Here is a 17823-nt window from a genome sequence, read left to right on the forward strand (position 1 = left end):
ACAGTCCAAGGTGTAGCTGGAAGAGTCAGGCGGAATGCTTACCTACCTGTGAAATGGGTTTAAGCTCCTATACTACATGGGGTGTATACATACCACACACACATACCACACTGAAAACAAGGAGGCACAAACAGGTGGTTTTTTGCTTAGAGGTATAGAGTTTATTTGGAGAGAGTCCTGCCTCACCAGATTATTAATAGAAATGATGATGACAGCCTTTTCAGGAGGATGCAGAAGTCTGGGAACCTCTGAGCTCCTTCTTCCTGGACTGGGTACTCTCCTGGGGTAGACAAGTGCCTTTTGCTGAGGTGCAAATTGAGACATGGGATGGATTTTCTGGCTGAGTGGCACGAGTCAGCAGAGAACTGTCCTTGGAGCTGCCACTGGAGAGGGGCAGGAAACAGGACTGACCAGACTGCACGGACTGTCGCTGGAACTCGCTGTCCAGGCACTGGAGTGCGTCAAAGAAGCCCTCCTCCTTCTCCAACTTAGCTCCATTCATGGGGCGTTTGGTGGAAGGTGGACTCTTCTCACCCTTTTTTGTCTTGGTTTTGGCCACTTTCTCATCCTTACAGTGGAGAATGCATTTCTTATGCCCTTGACCTTTCGTGTCAGGGTTAATCCCGTGTGTAAAATGCTTCAGCTTATTTCCCAGGTCGGCTTCTACAGCTTCTGGAAGGATAGGGCTCTTGTGAGTATGAGCTGTCTTTACCAGATGCTGCAGCTCTTGCCCCTAGAAAGGGTGGCCCTATAAATTTTGGCCCTGCAAAGTTTAGATCTGAAAAATATGTGGGTCCTTTAAATGCAAACTGTGGAACAGCAAATTGGTCCTGCAAGGTCTGGCCCTTTAAGCCCTGAACACTTCCAGACACGGCATTCGCGGGAATGCTTCTTTGGGTGAGGTCATTCACCTTGCTCTAACAGCCTTACAGACCATTCTCATCTAGCCCTTTGGTCCCAAGGAATCTTGGAGGATGCTCTAGGAACTCAAGGTAAGGGAGATGCTGGTAAAGGTATGGACAAGGGCACTAAGCTGAGAGTTTGGAGATGGTGGCTCTACAGATCCAGACAGAACCTTGCTAGTCCTTACTCACTCAAGGCAACCATCCTGGCCAAACTAAAATTTTACCTGAGAAAGATCCTGGAGATACATTTGAGAAGTCAGGGGCTCTTGGGGGTTCAACTTAAAAGTGTCCCTCCTAGAACCCTGGCAGAGCAAATGGTCTCTCTGGATGGAGAGAGATGTGGCACTGCACCCCTTCTCTGTGGCTCTCTGAAGCTTTGAGTTTCCCTGTGTCCCTATTCTCCCTGCTGGTGCAGCGAGTTATCTAAACAAAGTGATTGGTAACAGCATCTGGGCAGGCTTACTGCTGCTGGTTCAGGCCTGACAGTATTCAGGGTATCACTTCCTGATCCGTGTAGGGACTGACTGCTGCCTCTGTGTCTAGAGGCTTATTTTCTGGGGTGCAGGGAACTGAGCTGCTTCCAGGGGCCCTGCAATTCTGTGGACCCAGTGATTGAGGTTCCAACCACTGCAGATGTTCCAACAGATGTGGGTAGGGACAATCCCCTAGCAGATTTTCTCACATCTTTAGGCAAGATGGCTCTACAACATCGCCATGGCCTGGACAAGCAATTATGGGCTGGCCCTGCTGGCCACAACAGATCAGAAGAGGTCACTATCCCCTCAGGTCTCCAGGTCTGCAGGCTAGGGGACTCTCATGCTGGTAAGTGTGCTACCCTGGGACAGAGGCTGCTGGTCATCAGGGGAAAGAAGCAACTGGAGGGACTGCTGGATCTTCTGGGGCAGACCCCAGCAATGGTAAATTAAATTGCCAAATAAACCACTTCTAAAGGTGGCACTCCAGCAGCTCAGGGCATGCTCCATAAAAATACTACCTTGGCTCCTGAGGATTTTTAAAGGGACGTCTCCAAACAGGTAGGCCCTTGGGTCTCAGGACATAGGCTTCAACACATCTCAGGACTTAGGCTGTAGGGTTTGCTACATCTACAGAGATCTCTGGGCAACAGCTAGCAAGCCCCATGGAAGCTGGAGCTGCCACTGAAGTGTAAGTGCCAATGCAAGGCTTCACACTTGACCACAGTCAAAAGTGGGACATTGATAGAGGCTCACTGATAGAAAAATGAAGAAGCCCAAATTCAGGAGAGTGGGAAGAACGTGGCTCTAACTGAGGTAGAGGAAATTTCAGACAGTCTGGAGATTAATAAATCATTGGGGGAAAAAAAAGAGATCAGGCTCGCCTTTGGGGGCAAGATGTTTAGGAGTAGACCAGGGACTCAATGTGCAGAAAAGAGGAACCAAGGAAAGACAGCTGTGTTCTGCTGTGGCCAGCACACTGAGGCCTCAGTGCATCCCCCAAGCAGTGGACAGAGACGACTTACTAACTGAAATGTGGAAGAGGGTAGAGCCAGGATCACAGGGTTTGGGATTTGTTTGCAGTGATGTTTGCACAGGGTCCACAGTGGATCCTTCAAAAACAGAAAGTTTGGGTAGACTGGCTTACCTCCCATGAACCTCAGGTCAGGGGAGATAAAAGCCCATCTTTTCAACAGAGGCCTTAGAGGTAGCATTCATGATGAAAGAAATGGTAGTGTTTCCACCCAGGATTGGAAAATTTGGGGGTGGTATGACATAAGCTGCCACAGGAATCTTCCAAAACCTCGGGAACCCTCAGATATAGATAGAAATGCATGCATTACATACAAATACTTAAAGATATCTCAGCGACTGGGGGAGACGGGAACATTAGACAAAGGGAATCAAGGTAATAGGGTATTTTAGGTTTGTGAGCTTCGTGTTCAGGGAAAGAAATGGAATCAGATTTTCAAGGGCTCCTGACCTTGTTTCTTCAGAATACCTTCAGATTTGCTCTTCTTCTTGACATGCTGGTTCACAGGAATCCTAGGCTTTTCAAGGCTCACAAAAGACACAGCTCCTGCGTCCAAGGGCAACTCTGACCCTCGACATTCCTGCTTCAGCTGCTGGTGACCAGCCCAGTACTGGCGGATGCTGATTGCACTGGCAGACTTGGTAGCTGGCTTAGTGGCTGACTTGGCAGCTGACTGGGTTACAGATTTCTGATTTGTTACTTGTGACACTGTGCAGGTTGCTGATGGAAGTGAAAGCTGTTTGAAGGGCAGGGACTCCTGATCAAAAGAGAGACTGCTGCTGCTGCTGCTGCTGCTAAGTCGCTTCAGTCTAGACATGGACAAAACCTCTAGGCAAGAGGAGCCCTGTGATGGCCCCAATGAGGTAGCGGTGGTCAGCGTAGTCTCACACGATATCAACTGCTGAATCTCCAGAGCCACAGAATTGCAGATTTGGCAGCAGGGGTCTGCACACAGGAGCTGCCGCACACTTCCTTCCTGAGGAAGCCAGCCATGGCTGGGAAGGGAAGCATGGCAATCGTTACTGACACAGTAACATCAGCCTCTTTGCCAGTGTGTAGCCTGAGACAGACCTGTCAGCTCTTGCTTTCTACCCCCATGCTGTTATGGCCACTGCTTTTCTGCAGAAGCATTCAGCAGGTCAGGGCTAGCTAAACTGGACAAGGTCTCAGACAACTGGTGGAAACACAGGGCCTTGAGAAACTGGGAGGTGGGTGAGCTCTATGCTGACCTGTGGTGAGAAGCTAAATTAGAAGGGAACCAGGCAGGTGGGGGAGCCAATGGTTAGCTGATGGGCCAGCACCAGAGATGTCACCAGGTAGAACCTGGAGTCAGCCTCGCTTCGGGCCATGGAAGTCCTGTGGGAGCTCTGCATTCTGGGGATTAGGAGATGCACACAACATCTCTCAAGAGCCAATTTCTCATTCTGCAGAGCTCTTAAGAAGGGGATAGTGTGACAAGCTCCTGCCTGAGGGTTGTCCCGGGAACTGGCCTCCCTGAAGACAGAACCAGAGGAGGTAATGTCAGCAGGGTCCAGGGGTCTGCCCTTAAAAGGGTGTGGCTGTAAAGAGAATATGAAAATGATGACTTGTTTATGCACTTAACTATCCATTCTCCTGACTGGGTAACTCGTCTCATGGTTGGGAGAAAACCCACAGAGTTACATTCTGTCAAATCCTGACTTCCAGCACCTTTGTGAGCCTTGCCCAGAGCACAGCTGGAAGACCACTCTCCACTGAGACCTCTGACCCCACCCTCTCCTCCAGCAACTCTCACCCAGGGCTCCAGGCTCCCTGTGTCTGGCTCCCTCTCAGCCATTCTCCTTCTGCCCAACCCTGCCCCAGGCCAAACACAGAAATCACCACAGGCCACAGTGGGAGGTGGGAGACTGCAAAGAGCAAGAGATCACCTTCGCATGAGCAAGAGCAGTTCCCACGGCTTGTCAGCTTCTTTCCGGGAATGTCTCCTAGCTGAGAAACCAGGAGACAGTGTTACATGGAACAGGAGGGGATTCAGGGACATCCTACAGTAATCTAAAAGCCTTGAATGACAGAAGACTGCAGACAACCCCCCTCCCCAGTCAGCACTCTGAGGGCACATCTGGGCACAACTTAACCAGGTATGATGTGCTCTCCTAGACCTACTCTCATTTACCTTCACAACCACACTATGAGTAAGACAGCATCATCAGATGCCCATTTTATGGATAACAAGACTCAGAGATGAAATGACCTCTACAGGGTCATAAAACTAGTAAATGACACACTTGAGGATGTCTCCCCTACTTCCTCTTCACTCCCAGGGGAAAGGTGGAGAATTTTGGAACATTCCCAGGTTCTCATTTCCCACCCAAAAAGTCTTCTGGGAGGATCTGTCAACTTGGGGAACTGGAGCAATGGTTAGAGCATCCAGCGCCTGGCACCAGGGGTCACTGAGGGCCAGGGTCCATGCAAGTCTCACCCCCAGACGAGGGAAGTCAGAGCAGAGACTGGGACTTTACCTCTTGGTGTTTTCTCTTTAGCCCTTTGTTTGACTTTCTGGTGATGCTTAAAGACAAAAGAGAGTGTGAAGCTGGGGCACCCTCTTCTTTTCATGTCTAAACGGAGACAAAACCTGCAAACATTTCCCAAACTTCTTCTGTTTCAATTCTATACATTCTGCTACCTTTTTCCCTGCTCTACCTTTTTCATCCCATCATTTCCTTTCTCTTATTTATGATTCATTTCAAAGCTCTTCACACTCCATACCTCCACCCCCATTCCCTGAACAAGTTCTGTGGGAAATCAGAATAAGACAAGAGAAAGGGGGAAATGGAATCAAGGACGGGTGGTCTAGTAGACAAAGGACTTTAGCCACCCAAGGTTCTAAAAGTCCACCAGCTGAAAGGATCAGCCAAATCTGAAGCTGTACTGGGATCCAGTCAGGAAACTTCCTCCATTTAAAACAAAAAAGCAGGGGTAAGGGTAAGGAGAGACAGTGAAGGGATAAAACCTTGTCTGAGGCGTAATTGGTTCAGTCATGGTCATAGCGTTTCCCTACCTGGCAGCAGTTCCTCTTAGGTCCCAACTTTACATCTTGGTGGTTCTTTTTCACTTGCCAAATAATTAATGCAATAATAATGATGGAGCCATAAGTGTAAAAGGGATATCCAACATCCCACAAAATAAAAGTAGGGCTCAACATAATCTAAACCTTACTAGTCATCCCTCTTCCTAGGCTTCCTAGGCTTTAAGGGTCTTAGAGCCTAACACCTCCAAATTGTGGACCTATTGTCTCTGCCTCACAGAGCATAGAATCAAACCAGCAGACTGCATCACAAAGCCCTCCTGTTTCCTAAGTCAAGCATGGCATCACAGACTTTCACTTGTCTAGGAGAAGCTCATGTGACACAGTGTTAAGGTGAGGGTGTCTAGTTGACTACATGGGTTGCAGAGCCTGAGCCTAAAGATGCCAAGTCACAGGAAGCAATACTCCTTCATGCCCTCTCTATTCACTCTATCCTGATGGCTCAGACTTCAGCTCTCAGATAACAGTCTGGCGTCTATCCCCAGATAACTGAGTCTTTATGTACACTGTGTGCCCTAAAAGAGAAATAGTGGATTGGTCAGATGAACTCTATATATATCACTGTTCTGAGAACTAGGAAACACACAAGATGACAGTGTATACATTATCCTATTAAGTCTTGGACAGTGAAGTTTGATGTCACAGGCAATAGGTGGGCAGTCATGAAAAGGACTGTGACTACTGTGGCAAGAAAAGGACATAGCTTCTGTTCTTTTAAATAACTTTCTGAGACTTAAAGGAGTCCTCCCAGTCTGTGTGATCAAGCTATTGATGGATGAGAAGAAACTGTAAACAGCGCCTTCCAAGGAGAAACATCAATGAGGCTCACTTCTGGAGCTTGGTTTTCCAGAATGGCCCCTACAGATCTCAGTAGTATCCTGTGGAGTATCCACTCATGGAGGTGAGTTACTGGCAAGACTAAGGACCACAAACTTGGGCTCTTAGGTTGAATCCACCATGGCTGAAGTGGTTGGCTGAAATGTTTATGAAAATCTGAATCTAAACACCTTTAGGCAGGTCAAGCTTGTTTCTGTTCAATCTTAGTACCCACCATCCCCATGTCCACTGATTTGCATATTAATGCTAACCTCATGATCCCTGTCAACATTGTGATATGCCTCCAAGACTCCAGGATTTCTGAATTTCCTAAGAAGTTCTTGCCCTGATGAGAATGGTCCCATAGCCCCCAAATTCTCAGGCTCAAAATCTCTGAAGAGGCTATTTGGTCCTTCCTCCAGCATTCAATCTACCAGTGAACAGGAGTGGTGAGCCAACAATCTGTGTTCATCCCTAAGCTGCCCAGTCTCAAAGGTACAAAGACATTTGAGTTATATTACCTGCCTGCTCTCAAGTCACTTAAAAATCTAGTTTCAAAGACAAAAACTAATTCACAATCAAAAATCCACCTTATTAAGAGTTGAATCAGGACTTTCCTGGTGGTCCAGTGGTTGAGAATTTGCCTGCCAATGCAGGGACATGAGTTCAGTCCCTGGTCTGGGAAGATTCCATATGTCAGCGGGCAACTAAACCCACGTACCACAACTACTGAGCCCACGTCTAGGGCCCAATAGCTGCAACTACTGAGTGCTCTAGAGCCCATGCTCCACAACAAGAGAAGCCACCACAGTGAGAAGCCTGCACACCACAACTAGAGAACAGCCCCTGCTCATCACAGCTAGACAAAGACTGTGCCCAGCAACAAAGATCCAGCACAGCCAAAACTTTAAAAAAGTGTTGAACCAAGAACCAGCATTAAGGAGCTGGGGAAAAAGGGTGTAAGGTGTTATTTAATGGGTACAAAATTTCTGTATGAGATGATGAAAACAGATAGTGGAGATGGCTGCACAGCACTGTGAACATACTTAATGTCACTGATGTACGCTTAAAAGTGCTTAAAAGAATACAGTTCATGCTGTATATATTTTACCACAATTTAAAAAAAGCTAAAAAAAATCATTAGCATGAGGAATTTTTTTGCTATCTATAAGGAAGAATATTCTGAAAATAATTTGGCAAAGAAACAGATTACCGAGTATTTTTCTTCAATGTCCTTTTTCACAGAAAAAAATAAAAACAAAATAGATCCTTAAATTTAAGATAATTTAAGAAGTGTCGCGCCCTGAAAATGGGATGAATTTGAGCCATTTCAACATTTTTCCTAAACTTGTAAATTCCGTAATACAGGAATGAGAAGACATTTCCAATTAAGAAGAACTGAATGACAGGTTGTGTATATGTGTTAGTCGCTCAGTCGTGTCCGACTCTTTGCAGCCCCATGGACTGTAGCCTGCCAGGCTCCTCTGTCCATGGAATTCTCCAGGCAAGAATACTGGAATTGGTTGCCATTCCCTCCTCCAGGGGATCCTTCCCCCAGGGATCAAACGCAGGTCTCCTGCATTGCAGGTGGATTCTTTACCATCTGAGCCACCCAGGAAGCCCGAATGACAGGTTATCAATGATCAGTTAAAAAGCAGCTTGCATCGGCTTTTTAGCAGCAAGTCAAGATACCTAAAAAGCAACTTGAATTTTTTACAGTTGTCACTATTCCTCCCCAACCAAGCTCATGCGTCCTGCTCTGTGCTGCTGCAAGCGCTCTCAGTCTCCCGTTAACCTGACCCAGTGGAGCGCTGTGTGGTGCTCAGGGCCCTCCCCCACCCCGGGCTATGAACGGGCGTAATTAACAAACTTCTGTCAGGCTTATAGGTGCAGCGTCAGGTGTCGCACTTTCAGACATCCCCAGGACCCAATGAATGGGACAAAGAGGAGGCGCACACGACACTCCACCTCCTCCCCCACCCACTCCTGCTTCCTGCAGCAGCTGCTGCAACTTCGCTCGGTCTCCCATTAGCCTCTTTGCCCCAGACAAAATCATCAAGTTTGGCAAACTTGGTACCAGCTCCAACCTGTATACTATTTACCTTAAAGATAATCCATGGCCACCATCATCCCACTAAGCCATTAAAACCATCTGCTACAGAATCCTCTACTGCAACTTACCCAGGCCTTGCTCTTCCATCTCAGAGCTGAGGACGCAGAGCTGAAGACCACCTTATACCTTTCTGCAGACCAGACCTTAAGTACAGGCTTATTTATTGATCTGGTACCTACTGACAGAGGGTGCTTGTGTGGATGGGACAGAGGGATCAGCGTCTTCCTAAACAAGGGCATATTTGCGTAATGAACACACAGTCATTTTTGATGATGTGGACATGGATCGTCACATTTGCCCTTCCTGCCACATGGTTTACCGTAAATGGCAAACAAGGAAGATGAAGTACCTCAAAGGCCTCTGTGGACTCTACACAGAGTCCTGTGGGGAGGGCTACACAACTGCAAAGGATTCAGATTTGTCTGTTTCGAAAAAACTTGCCAAAGCAGAACCCTGCTCTCATAATAAGCCTATAGTGCCACAGTTATAACAGTAGAATTTCTTCAGGAAACTGTTTGGGATTACTGATTCACATGCATCATGGGTCATATCATAGCCCAATAAAGAAAAATCCTCACAGGACACTAGTGTGATTTTGTCCCTCCACACAAGCCTTATGAAGGAGCTTTGCTGCTTCATTCTCAGAAAACACTAGTGAACATCTTTAGATGTCTCAGGTGATGGGGACAGACAGGCACAGCTGCTGCCATTCAGAAGCAACATTTTTAGACACTAGCATTTTTATTAATGCCCAAGTGTTGGACAGGGAGTTGGACAGGAAGCCTCAGAGAAGTATCAGCAAGACCACCAGCGCTCCACACCAGTCACTTCGCTATGCAGAAGTGTAGTAAGCAGATAGAGGCACCAGAGGGCAGCACTTGCCTACCCAACGTGTCCCAAGGATTCTGTGACAGAAACTTTAACCGGCCATCTGTTTCACTGCCTCCCAATCCTGGCCTTACATCAGAATTACTGGGAGGCTTGTCAAAACATAGATTTCCTGGCCTCACCCCAGACTTAATGAATCAGAATCTCTATGAGCAGGGTCTTGCAACCTATGTATTCAATAAGGGTCAAAAACAATTCTCAAGCAACAGAACACTAGGCTTTGGGTGTGCATTTGGGAGCAACGGGTCTCCAGAGAGCAACAGTTCTTCCTCCTACCCCCGTTTCATTGATATACAACTGGCACATAACACTGTAGGAGTTAAGGCGAGGTCAGCAATACAATGGTTTGTTACATGCAGGCACTGGGAAATGGTTACCACAATAAGTTTAGTTAACGTTCATCACCTCACTTAGACATTTGTTTCCTGAAATAAGAACTTTTAAGATCTACTCTTTTGGCAACTTTCAGACACATAATATCATTAACTACAGTCACCACACTATACATACATCAGAACTTATTCTATACTGATCACTTATTCTATACTTATCACTATACTTCCTCCAGAACTTATTAATCTTATAACGAATTCTGTACCTCTTGATCGTCTTCATCCATTTCCCCCACTCCCTCTCCCTGACCACCAATCTAGTCTCTGAACAAGTTTGGTCATTTATTTTTAGATTCCATATATAAGTAAGATCACATAGTATCTGTCATTCTCTGTCTAGAGATATAGTTCACTCAGCATAATGCTGTTAAGGGCCATTGTATTGTTGCAAATGGCAGGATTTCCTTCTTTTTTATGGCTGAGAAATATTCCGTCATATCATATTCTATATCCATTCACCTGCCAACAGATGCTTAAATTGTTCCAAGTCTTGGTTGTTAAAAATAATACTGCAATGGACATGGGTGTTCAGATATCGCTGAGAGATAGTGATTTTGTTTCTTTCAGATATATAACCAAAAGTGGGCTTGCTGTGTCAAATCTAAAGCAACTCTTATTAAAAAAGTCCTCCTGTAATAGGTGAGTTTGACCGTCTCTGGCCATGACCTAACTTAGACAGTGGCCTATAAACAGAAGTTAAGAATTCAGGAACACAAGGAAGAAAGGAGAATCGATCTGGACAGAGAAAAATTACTATGTGCCAGGCCCTTTACACATCACCTCATTCAGTCCTTATCATCAACCCAGACACAGGTATTATTATCCCAAATTATATATGAGGAAACTGAATCACCTATAAGTAAAGTTAACTGCAGATGGTGACTGCAGCCAGAAATTAAAAGACACTTGCTCCTTGGAAGAAAAGCTATGACCAATCTAGACAGCATAATAAAAAGCAGAGATGTCAATGTATGGCAAAACCAATACAGTATTGTAAAGCAAAATAAAGTAAAAATAAAAATTTTAAAAATAAATAAAAAATAAAAAGCAGAGACATTACTTTGCCAACAAAGGTCCATCTAGTCAAAACTATGGTTCTTCTAGTAGTCATGTATGGATGTGAGAATTGGATTCTTTTAAAGAAAGCTGAGCGCCGAAGAAAGGATGCTTTTGAACTGTGGTGTTGGAGAAGACTCTTGAGAGTCCCTTGGACTGCAAGAATATCAAACCAGTTCATCCTAAAGGAAATCAGTCCTGAACATTCATTGGAAGGACTGATGCTGAAGCTGAAACTCCAATACTTTGGCCACCTGATGCACAGAACTGACTCATTTGAAAAGACCCTGATGCTGGGAAAGATTGAAGGCAAGAGGAGAAGGGGATGACAGAAGATGAGATGGTTGGATGGCATCATCGACACAATGGACATGAGTTTGAGTAAACGCCAGGAGTTGGCGATGGATAGGGAGGCCTGGTGTGCTGCAGTCCATGGGGTCACAGAGAGACGGACACGACTGGGCGACTGAACCGAAAGGAAAATAACGTTTGTCTGAGGTCATATAGCAACTTAGTGGTGGACAGTTAGTTTCTAAACTCCGCTAAGCCTTGCAACCTTCAATCCAATCAGATTGAGAGAATACAGACATACCATATGATTATAAGATATTTGAAACTGCAGTCTATTCACATGTCCAGTCATTTTTGAAAAGGGCCACCATAAATAAAAGGAACCTAAAACAAGAGCTGAAGAGCAAGTCTGGGTCCAAAGGTGTCAGTGTCATCCAGATCATACCTACTTCTCATAGGTTATGCCCCTCAGGCATCAGGCCGTCACAGCCCAGTGACATTGGCATCTGAGTGCCCCATTCACACTCCTGGTTTGATTACAGCCTCATCAAGTATCTTCTGACTAGAATGTAATTTTCAAAGTAAACAAACCTATACAAAGAGAATGACCTGACCAGCAGATGGGAGTATGCCAGGTCCTTTGCGATTATATTTCCCAGTGAAAACTAGTACATCAGCATGATGATTCATGCCTTAGACTCATTTCAATTTAATTATAGTTGATAATTCAGTTTACATACAGTGGGTTTCCTGAAGAGACCAACTGGCTCAGAGAACCCTGTTAAGATGTAGCCTTTCTACTTTACAGCTGAGGAACACTTGGCGCCTAGATCTCCTTCCTTTACATTTCTCTTGGTTACTCTCCACCCTGCTGACCAACTGCAGAGGTAGGGAGGGCCATTCTAAACATCAGGCTCCTGCAATGACAACACTCCCCAGCCTTCTCAGCTGCACAGGGGCGTGCAGCACCACTGCTTCTCCGCCTAAGCTGCCTTCCTCTTGTGTTTCTCCCACGAGTACAGAGTCAGTTCAGTCAGTTCAGTCGCTCAGTCATGTCGGACTCTTTGCTACCCCATGGACTGCAGCACACCAGGCCTCCCTGTCCATCACCAACTCCTGGCGTTTACTTAAACTCATGTCCATTGAGTCGGTGATGCTATCCAACCATCTCATCCTCCGTCATCCCCTTCTCCTCCTGCCTTCAATCTTTCCCAGCATCAGGGTCTTTTCAAATGAGTCAGTTCTGTGCATCAGGTGGCCAAAGTATTGGAGTTTCAGAGTAGTATCTATTACAGACTGTTTATAGAATAAAGCATCGGGTGGGGGCAAGAAAGTTTATCCAGAAGTGAATCCCGATAACTTTAAAGTAGGAAATAACAGTCAGAGAAGGAAATGGCAACCCACTTCAGTATTCTTGCCTGGAAAATTCCATGAACAGAGGAGCCTGGTGGGCTCCAGTCCATGGGGTCCCAAAGAGTTGGACTTGACTGAGCATGCATGCACACACAAAAATACTCAGAATAGCTCAGAATGTGTCTGGTACACATAAACTGCTATATGAGTCTCCTACAAAGAGGAGAGGGATTATATTTGGCTGAAGTGATCTGGGAAAGCTTCACGATGTAGAAAACAGCATTTAACTTGCTGCTTGAAGCAGAGAGAGGATTTCAATTCGTGAAACTGGAAAGAGAGAGTGATCCACATGCAGGAGTTAGCATGCATAAAACTGCTGGAACCTCTGTGCAACGGTATGTGGAAATAACAGAGGGATTTCTGAAATATTTATTTTACTCTGGGTACATTTTATTCAGTATATATCAGATCTTAATGAAGTGAGGTTTAGATTTCATGTTGTCTTTGTGTAGAAACTAAGGTTGCGGATATCTCTTTGTGGATGTATTTTCCTGCATCACGTGGACATGAACTGCAGAGATGGGTCTCCTAAATCAGACCATATGTATCTCTAGGTATAAATGTCTGCGTGGGTGCATTTCTCTACAGATTTTCTGATCTTTGTGGGTGTGTGCACATGCAGTCCTGAGGGGATGGGAAGGAAAGAGTAGAGGTGAGGAGGACAAGGAAGAGGGGAAAAAGAATGAGAGGCTGTTGAGGTAAATCTGTGTCTGAAGTCCAAATGTTAATCCTACCCATCATTAGTATTTTAAATAGTTGATAATTGATGGTCCCCTCATCCTTGGAAGTTCTTTTTCTAATAATAAAACATTTATTGGTAAAGGACAGCATCTCAAAATGCTATCTTTTATCCATCACATTCAATGTCTTATCAAATATCTTTTCATTTGTCCTTCCTTTTACCCATTTTAATCCTCTTTTTCGATTTTTTTTTTCCTTTTGGTGTCTTCTTTCCTTATGCTCCCAGTCCTAGTAATTTCTTTATTGGAATTTTGTCTTTCTGTAAGCTTTCCCCTTTTCCTCTAACTTAGAAACCTAATACCATACCCTGGCTCAGAGGTTAAAGCGTCTGCCTGAAATGCAGGAGACCCAGGGAGACCCAACCTGGGTCGGGAAGATCCCCTGGAGAAGGAAATGGCAACCCACTCCAGTATTTTTGCCTGGAGATTTCATGGACAGAGAAGCCTGCTAAGCTACAGTCCACGGGGTCACAAAGAGTCAGATACGACTGAGCGGACTTCACTTTCACTTCACTTTCACCCACACCCCAGAAAACAAATGTTTTTTAATTTGGGAAAGGGGTACTTCATGTTGTACCCCTAAAACATTTTTTTAAATATTTTAGATTTGATCTTAGGTTTTTATCTTCACTGTCACTGCCACAGTTAATTCAACAAATTTTAACTGTGTGCTTTGGTGTAAGTCAACAGCACTGTTCTAGCTACTGAAGAAACAGGAAAAATGCCTAGACTAGTCAACCATTATATTCATGATCATCTTTAAGTAACCAACTTTTCTTTTCTCCAGACATAGGGAGAAAACTAAAAGACAGAAAAGCAAGAATGATTTAGCTAGTTTTTCCAAGGGCATCTACTACATATCACCTTAAGAAAACTAAAGTAGCAAATAATCATCCAGTGAAATTGCATATTTTTTTATATTTGTTAGTATATTGCCATTCCAAGAAATGAGGGTAAATCGAAATTATGCTTAGTGAGCAGTATTTTTGCATCTGTTTCTTAGATATAATTCTGGTATCCAAAGATGGTTTATTAATTAACTTAGTCATTTGCTTAATTATTACGCTCCTAAGGTTAGTCACTTGCCTGGAGAATCCCAGGGACAGAGGAGTCTGGTAGGCTGCCATCTATGGGGTCGCATAGAGGCGGACACGACTGATGCGACTTAGCAGCAGCAGCAGCAGCAAGGTTAGTCAAGGATCTGGAAATATAATATTAGCTAATATATCCTTATGAATTCTAGAATTCTAAAGACTTCATAATAATTTCAGAAACAATGGCTTGCTCCTAAGAACCCAGAGCTCCAGAGTATATGAAGCAAAAACTGATAGAAAAGAAGCAGAGACAAATCCACAAATATACCTGGACATTTAAACACTCCTCTCTCTATAATAGGTAGGTGGAAAATTAGCAAAGATAGAGAAGTCCTGAACAATACTATCAACCAACTTGACCAGATGACATTTATAAAGCACACCACCCAAGAGGAGCAGAATACACATTCAAGTGCACGTGGAATATTCATCAAGATAGGCCATATTCTGGGACATAAAAAAAATTAGCAATTTTTTAAAAAACTGAAGTTGTGAACTTCTCTGGTGGCTCAGCAGTAAAGCATTCACCTGCCAATACAGGAGACATGGGTTTGATCCCCAGTCCAGGGGGTCCCGGGGGCTTCCCTGGTGGCTCAGACAGTAAAGAAATTGCCTGCAGTGCAGGAGACCCTGGTTCAATCCCTGGGCCGGGAATATCTCCTGGAGAAAGAGATGGCCACCCACACCAGTATTCTTGCCTGGAAAATTCCATGGACAGAGGGACCTGGAGGCTACAGTTCATAGGGTCACAAAGAGTTAGACACGACTGAGTGACTAACACCAGGGGATCCCACATGCTGTGGAGAAACTAAGCCCATGCACCGAAACTACTGCGTCGGTGCTCTAGAGCCTGGGAGCCACAACTACTGAAGCCTGCGTGCCCTAGATCCCATGCTCTGAAACAAGAGAGGTCACTGCAATGAGAAGCCTATGCACCTCAACCAGAAAGTACCCCCCACCCCAGTCTCTGCAGCTAAAGAAAAGCCCATGCAGCAATGAAGACTTAGCACAGCAAAAAAATAACAATTTTTAAAAAGCAAATTACAGAGCTGATCATAAAAGCCTTAACCTGCAAGTCATTATTTAATGACTAGAAAGATTTCTGGAAAATCCCCAGATATTTGGAAATTACAAAATGCTGATGGAAAAAACTGCTGACGAAAGAAATCAGGGAAGACCCAAATAAAGAAAGAGTCATATTAAGTTCAAAGATGGGAAAAATTAATTTAGTTAATGTCTCAATTTTCTCCCAAATTGATATGTATATTCCCAGAAGGATTTCTTACAGATTCCTATGGAAAGGCAAAGAAAGTAGAATGCCCCAAACAATTAAGGAAAAGAAGAGTAGAAAAGTAAAAGACTCATGTTATGTGATTTAAAGACTTACTACAGTAACCAATAGTATGGTCCTGGAGAAAAGAGAGACACAAAAGTCAATGGAACAGAATAGGGCAGGGATTGGCAAACTGAGGCCTGTGGGCCAAATCTGACTGATTGCCTGTTTTTGTAAATTATGTTTTATGGAATATAGTCATGTTCACAGTCATAGTCATTTGTTTACATATTGTCTATAGTCACTTTCATGCTACCATAACTGTGCTGCAACAGAAACCATTTGACCTGCAAAGCCTAAACTATTTAACATTTGGCCCTTCAAGGAAAAAATCATAATCAATTCCTGAAATAGACAGTCTAGAAATAAACCCAAAACATAAATAGCCAAATGACTTTTTATTAAAGTGAAAAGCCAACTCAATGGAGAAATGACAGTCTTTTCAACAAATGGTGCCAGGATAATTGGACATCCATTTGCACACACCCTCAATAAAGATCAGCTGAATCTTGACTATACCTCGCACTTCAAATTAACTCAAGATTGATCACAGACCCAAAGGTAAAGCAGAATACTAAAACTCTTTGAAGAAAACACAAAAGACTTTGAGTGAGGAATAGTCTTAAAACATACTATCCAAGCAAAATTCATAAAAGAACACATTGATAAGTTGTACTTCATCAAAATTCTAAACTTCTGCTCTTTTAAAAATATTGTTAAGAGAATAAAAAGACAAGACACAAATTGGAAGAAAATATTTGCAAATCAGATATTTGACAAAAGACTTTATCCAAAATATATGAAGAACTCTCAAAATTCCACAGTAATAAAACAGACAACTCAATCTTAAAATGGGCAAAAGATATACAGATGGCAAATAAGCATATGAAAAGATGCCCCACATCATATGTCATCAGGGAAATACAAATTAAACCAATGAGATACCGCTACCTACCAATTAAAATGGCCAAAATCCAGAACACTGACAACACAAAATGCTGGCAAGGTCACAGAGGAACAGGAAATAATCTGTAATTTTTGTAATGGACAAAAGCCTTGGACAGCCAATCAAAGAGATACACAGATGACAAATCAGCACGTTAAAAGATGTTTAATATTATTAGTCATGAGAAAAATGCAAATTAAAACCACAGTGAGATACTAATATAAACCTAATAGAATGCCTAAAAACCAAACCAAAACAACAAAAAACTGATGTTATCAAGTGCCAATCAGGATGTAGAACCAGTGCTCTTTCTCAAACACTGCTGTTGGAAATGCAAAATGCTACAGTCACTTTGGAAAACATATTAGTGATTTCTTATAAATTTAACAAACTTGCCATACAGCCCAGTTCCCAGTCCCAGGTATTTACTTAAGTGAAATGAAAGCCTCTAGTCAGGACTTCCCTGGTGGCTCAGATGGTAAAGCGTCTGCCTACAATACGGGAGACCTGGGTTTGATCCCTGAGTTGGGAAGATCTCCTGGAAAAGGAAATGGCAATCCACTCCAGTATTCTTGCCTGGAAAATCCTGTGGATGGAGGAACCTGGTAGACTACAGTCCATGGGGTTGCAAGAGTCGGACACGACTGAGGGGCATTTACTTTTACTAGTTACACAAAAACCTGTATCTGCTTTTTGTCTTATTTCTCTCTTGTTATTCGCCTTGATCCTGCCACCAGGTGTATCTCAACTGCTTTTGGCTTTTCGGCTTCACTCTCTGTTTTTCTTTCTTTATAATTCTCTCTAATCATCCTGTTCCTTGCTGCCTCAATAAGCTCCACATCTCAGCAGCCCTTGGAACCTAACCCCTAGCACTGGCAAATGCTCCACCCAGGACTATCACTTTCAGTTATTAGCATGATGTCATGCAAGCCCATTGCTCTGTTTTATCCATAAGCATTTTAGAAAGTATAATCATTTACTGAACTCTAGCTTTCCTCATCTATATCATTTCCTGAGCTCTTATTATCTATCATATCCCTAATGTTATCTAAGGTTCCAGAAAATAGAGTCCTGCATGTGACTTAATGACCAACTAGAGACTCTTATTGAAAAAAAAAAAAAAAAGCAAAGTGCCTTATCAAATAAAGCAAACAGCAAAGTCTGAAATAAAATCTGAACTCCAGTTTAGCTTCTTAATTATATATTATTGCTTTTCTTGTTCTAATCTAAATATTTGATGTCCTCAGGCATCATTTAAACTTTTCT

General features: G+C 43.7%; 1 protein-coding gene across 1 annotated transcript; it reads right to left on the minus strand.

Moving 5' to 3' along the window:
- Positions 1–220: 220 nt before the first annotated feature.
- SPATA31F3 (SPATA31 subfamily F member 3) lies at positions 221–5592 on the minus strand. Its single transcript, XM_068973511.1, has 6 exons — positions 5449–5592; positions 4910–4955; positions 4319–4379; positions 3227–3406; positions 2862–3190; positions 221–672 (listed from the first exon to the last, which is right to left on the minus strand). Exons 1-6 carry the CDS (start codon positions 5590–5592, stop codon positions 221–223), a joined length of 1212 nt encoding a protein of 403 aa, XP_068829612.1.
- Positions 5593–17823: the final 12231 nt, after the last annotated feature.

This window comes from Capricornis sumatraensis, chromosome 6, assembly GCF_032405125.1.
Source record: "Capricornis sumatraensis isolate serow.1 chromosome 6, serow.2, whole genome shotgun sequence".
NCBI lineage: Eukaryota > Metazoa > Chordata > Mammalia > Artiodactyla > Bovidae > Capricornis > Capricornis sumatraensis.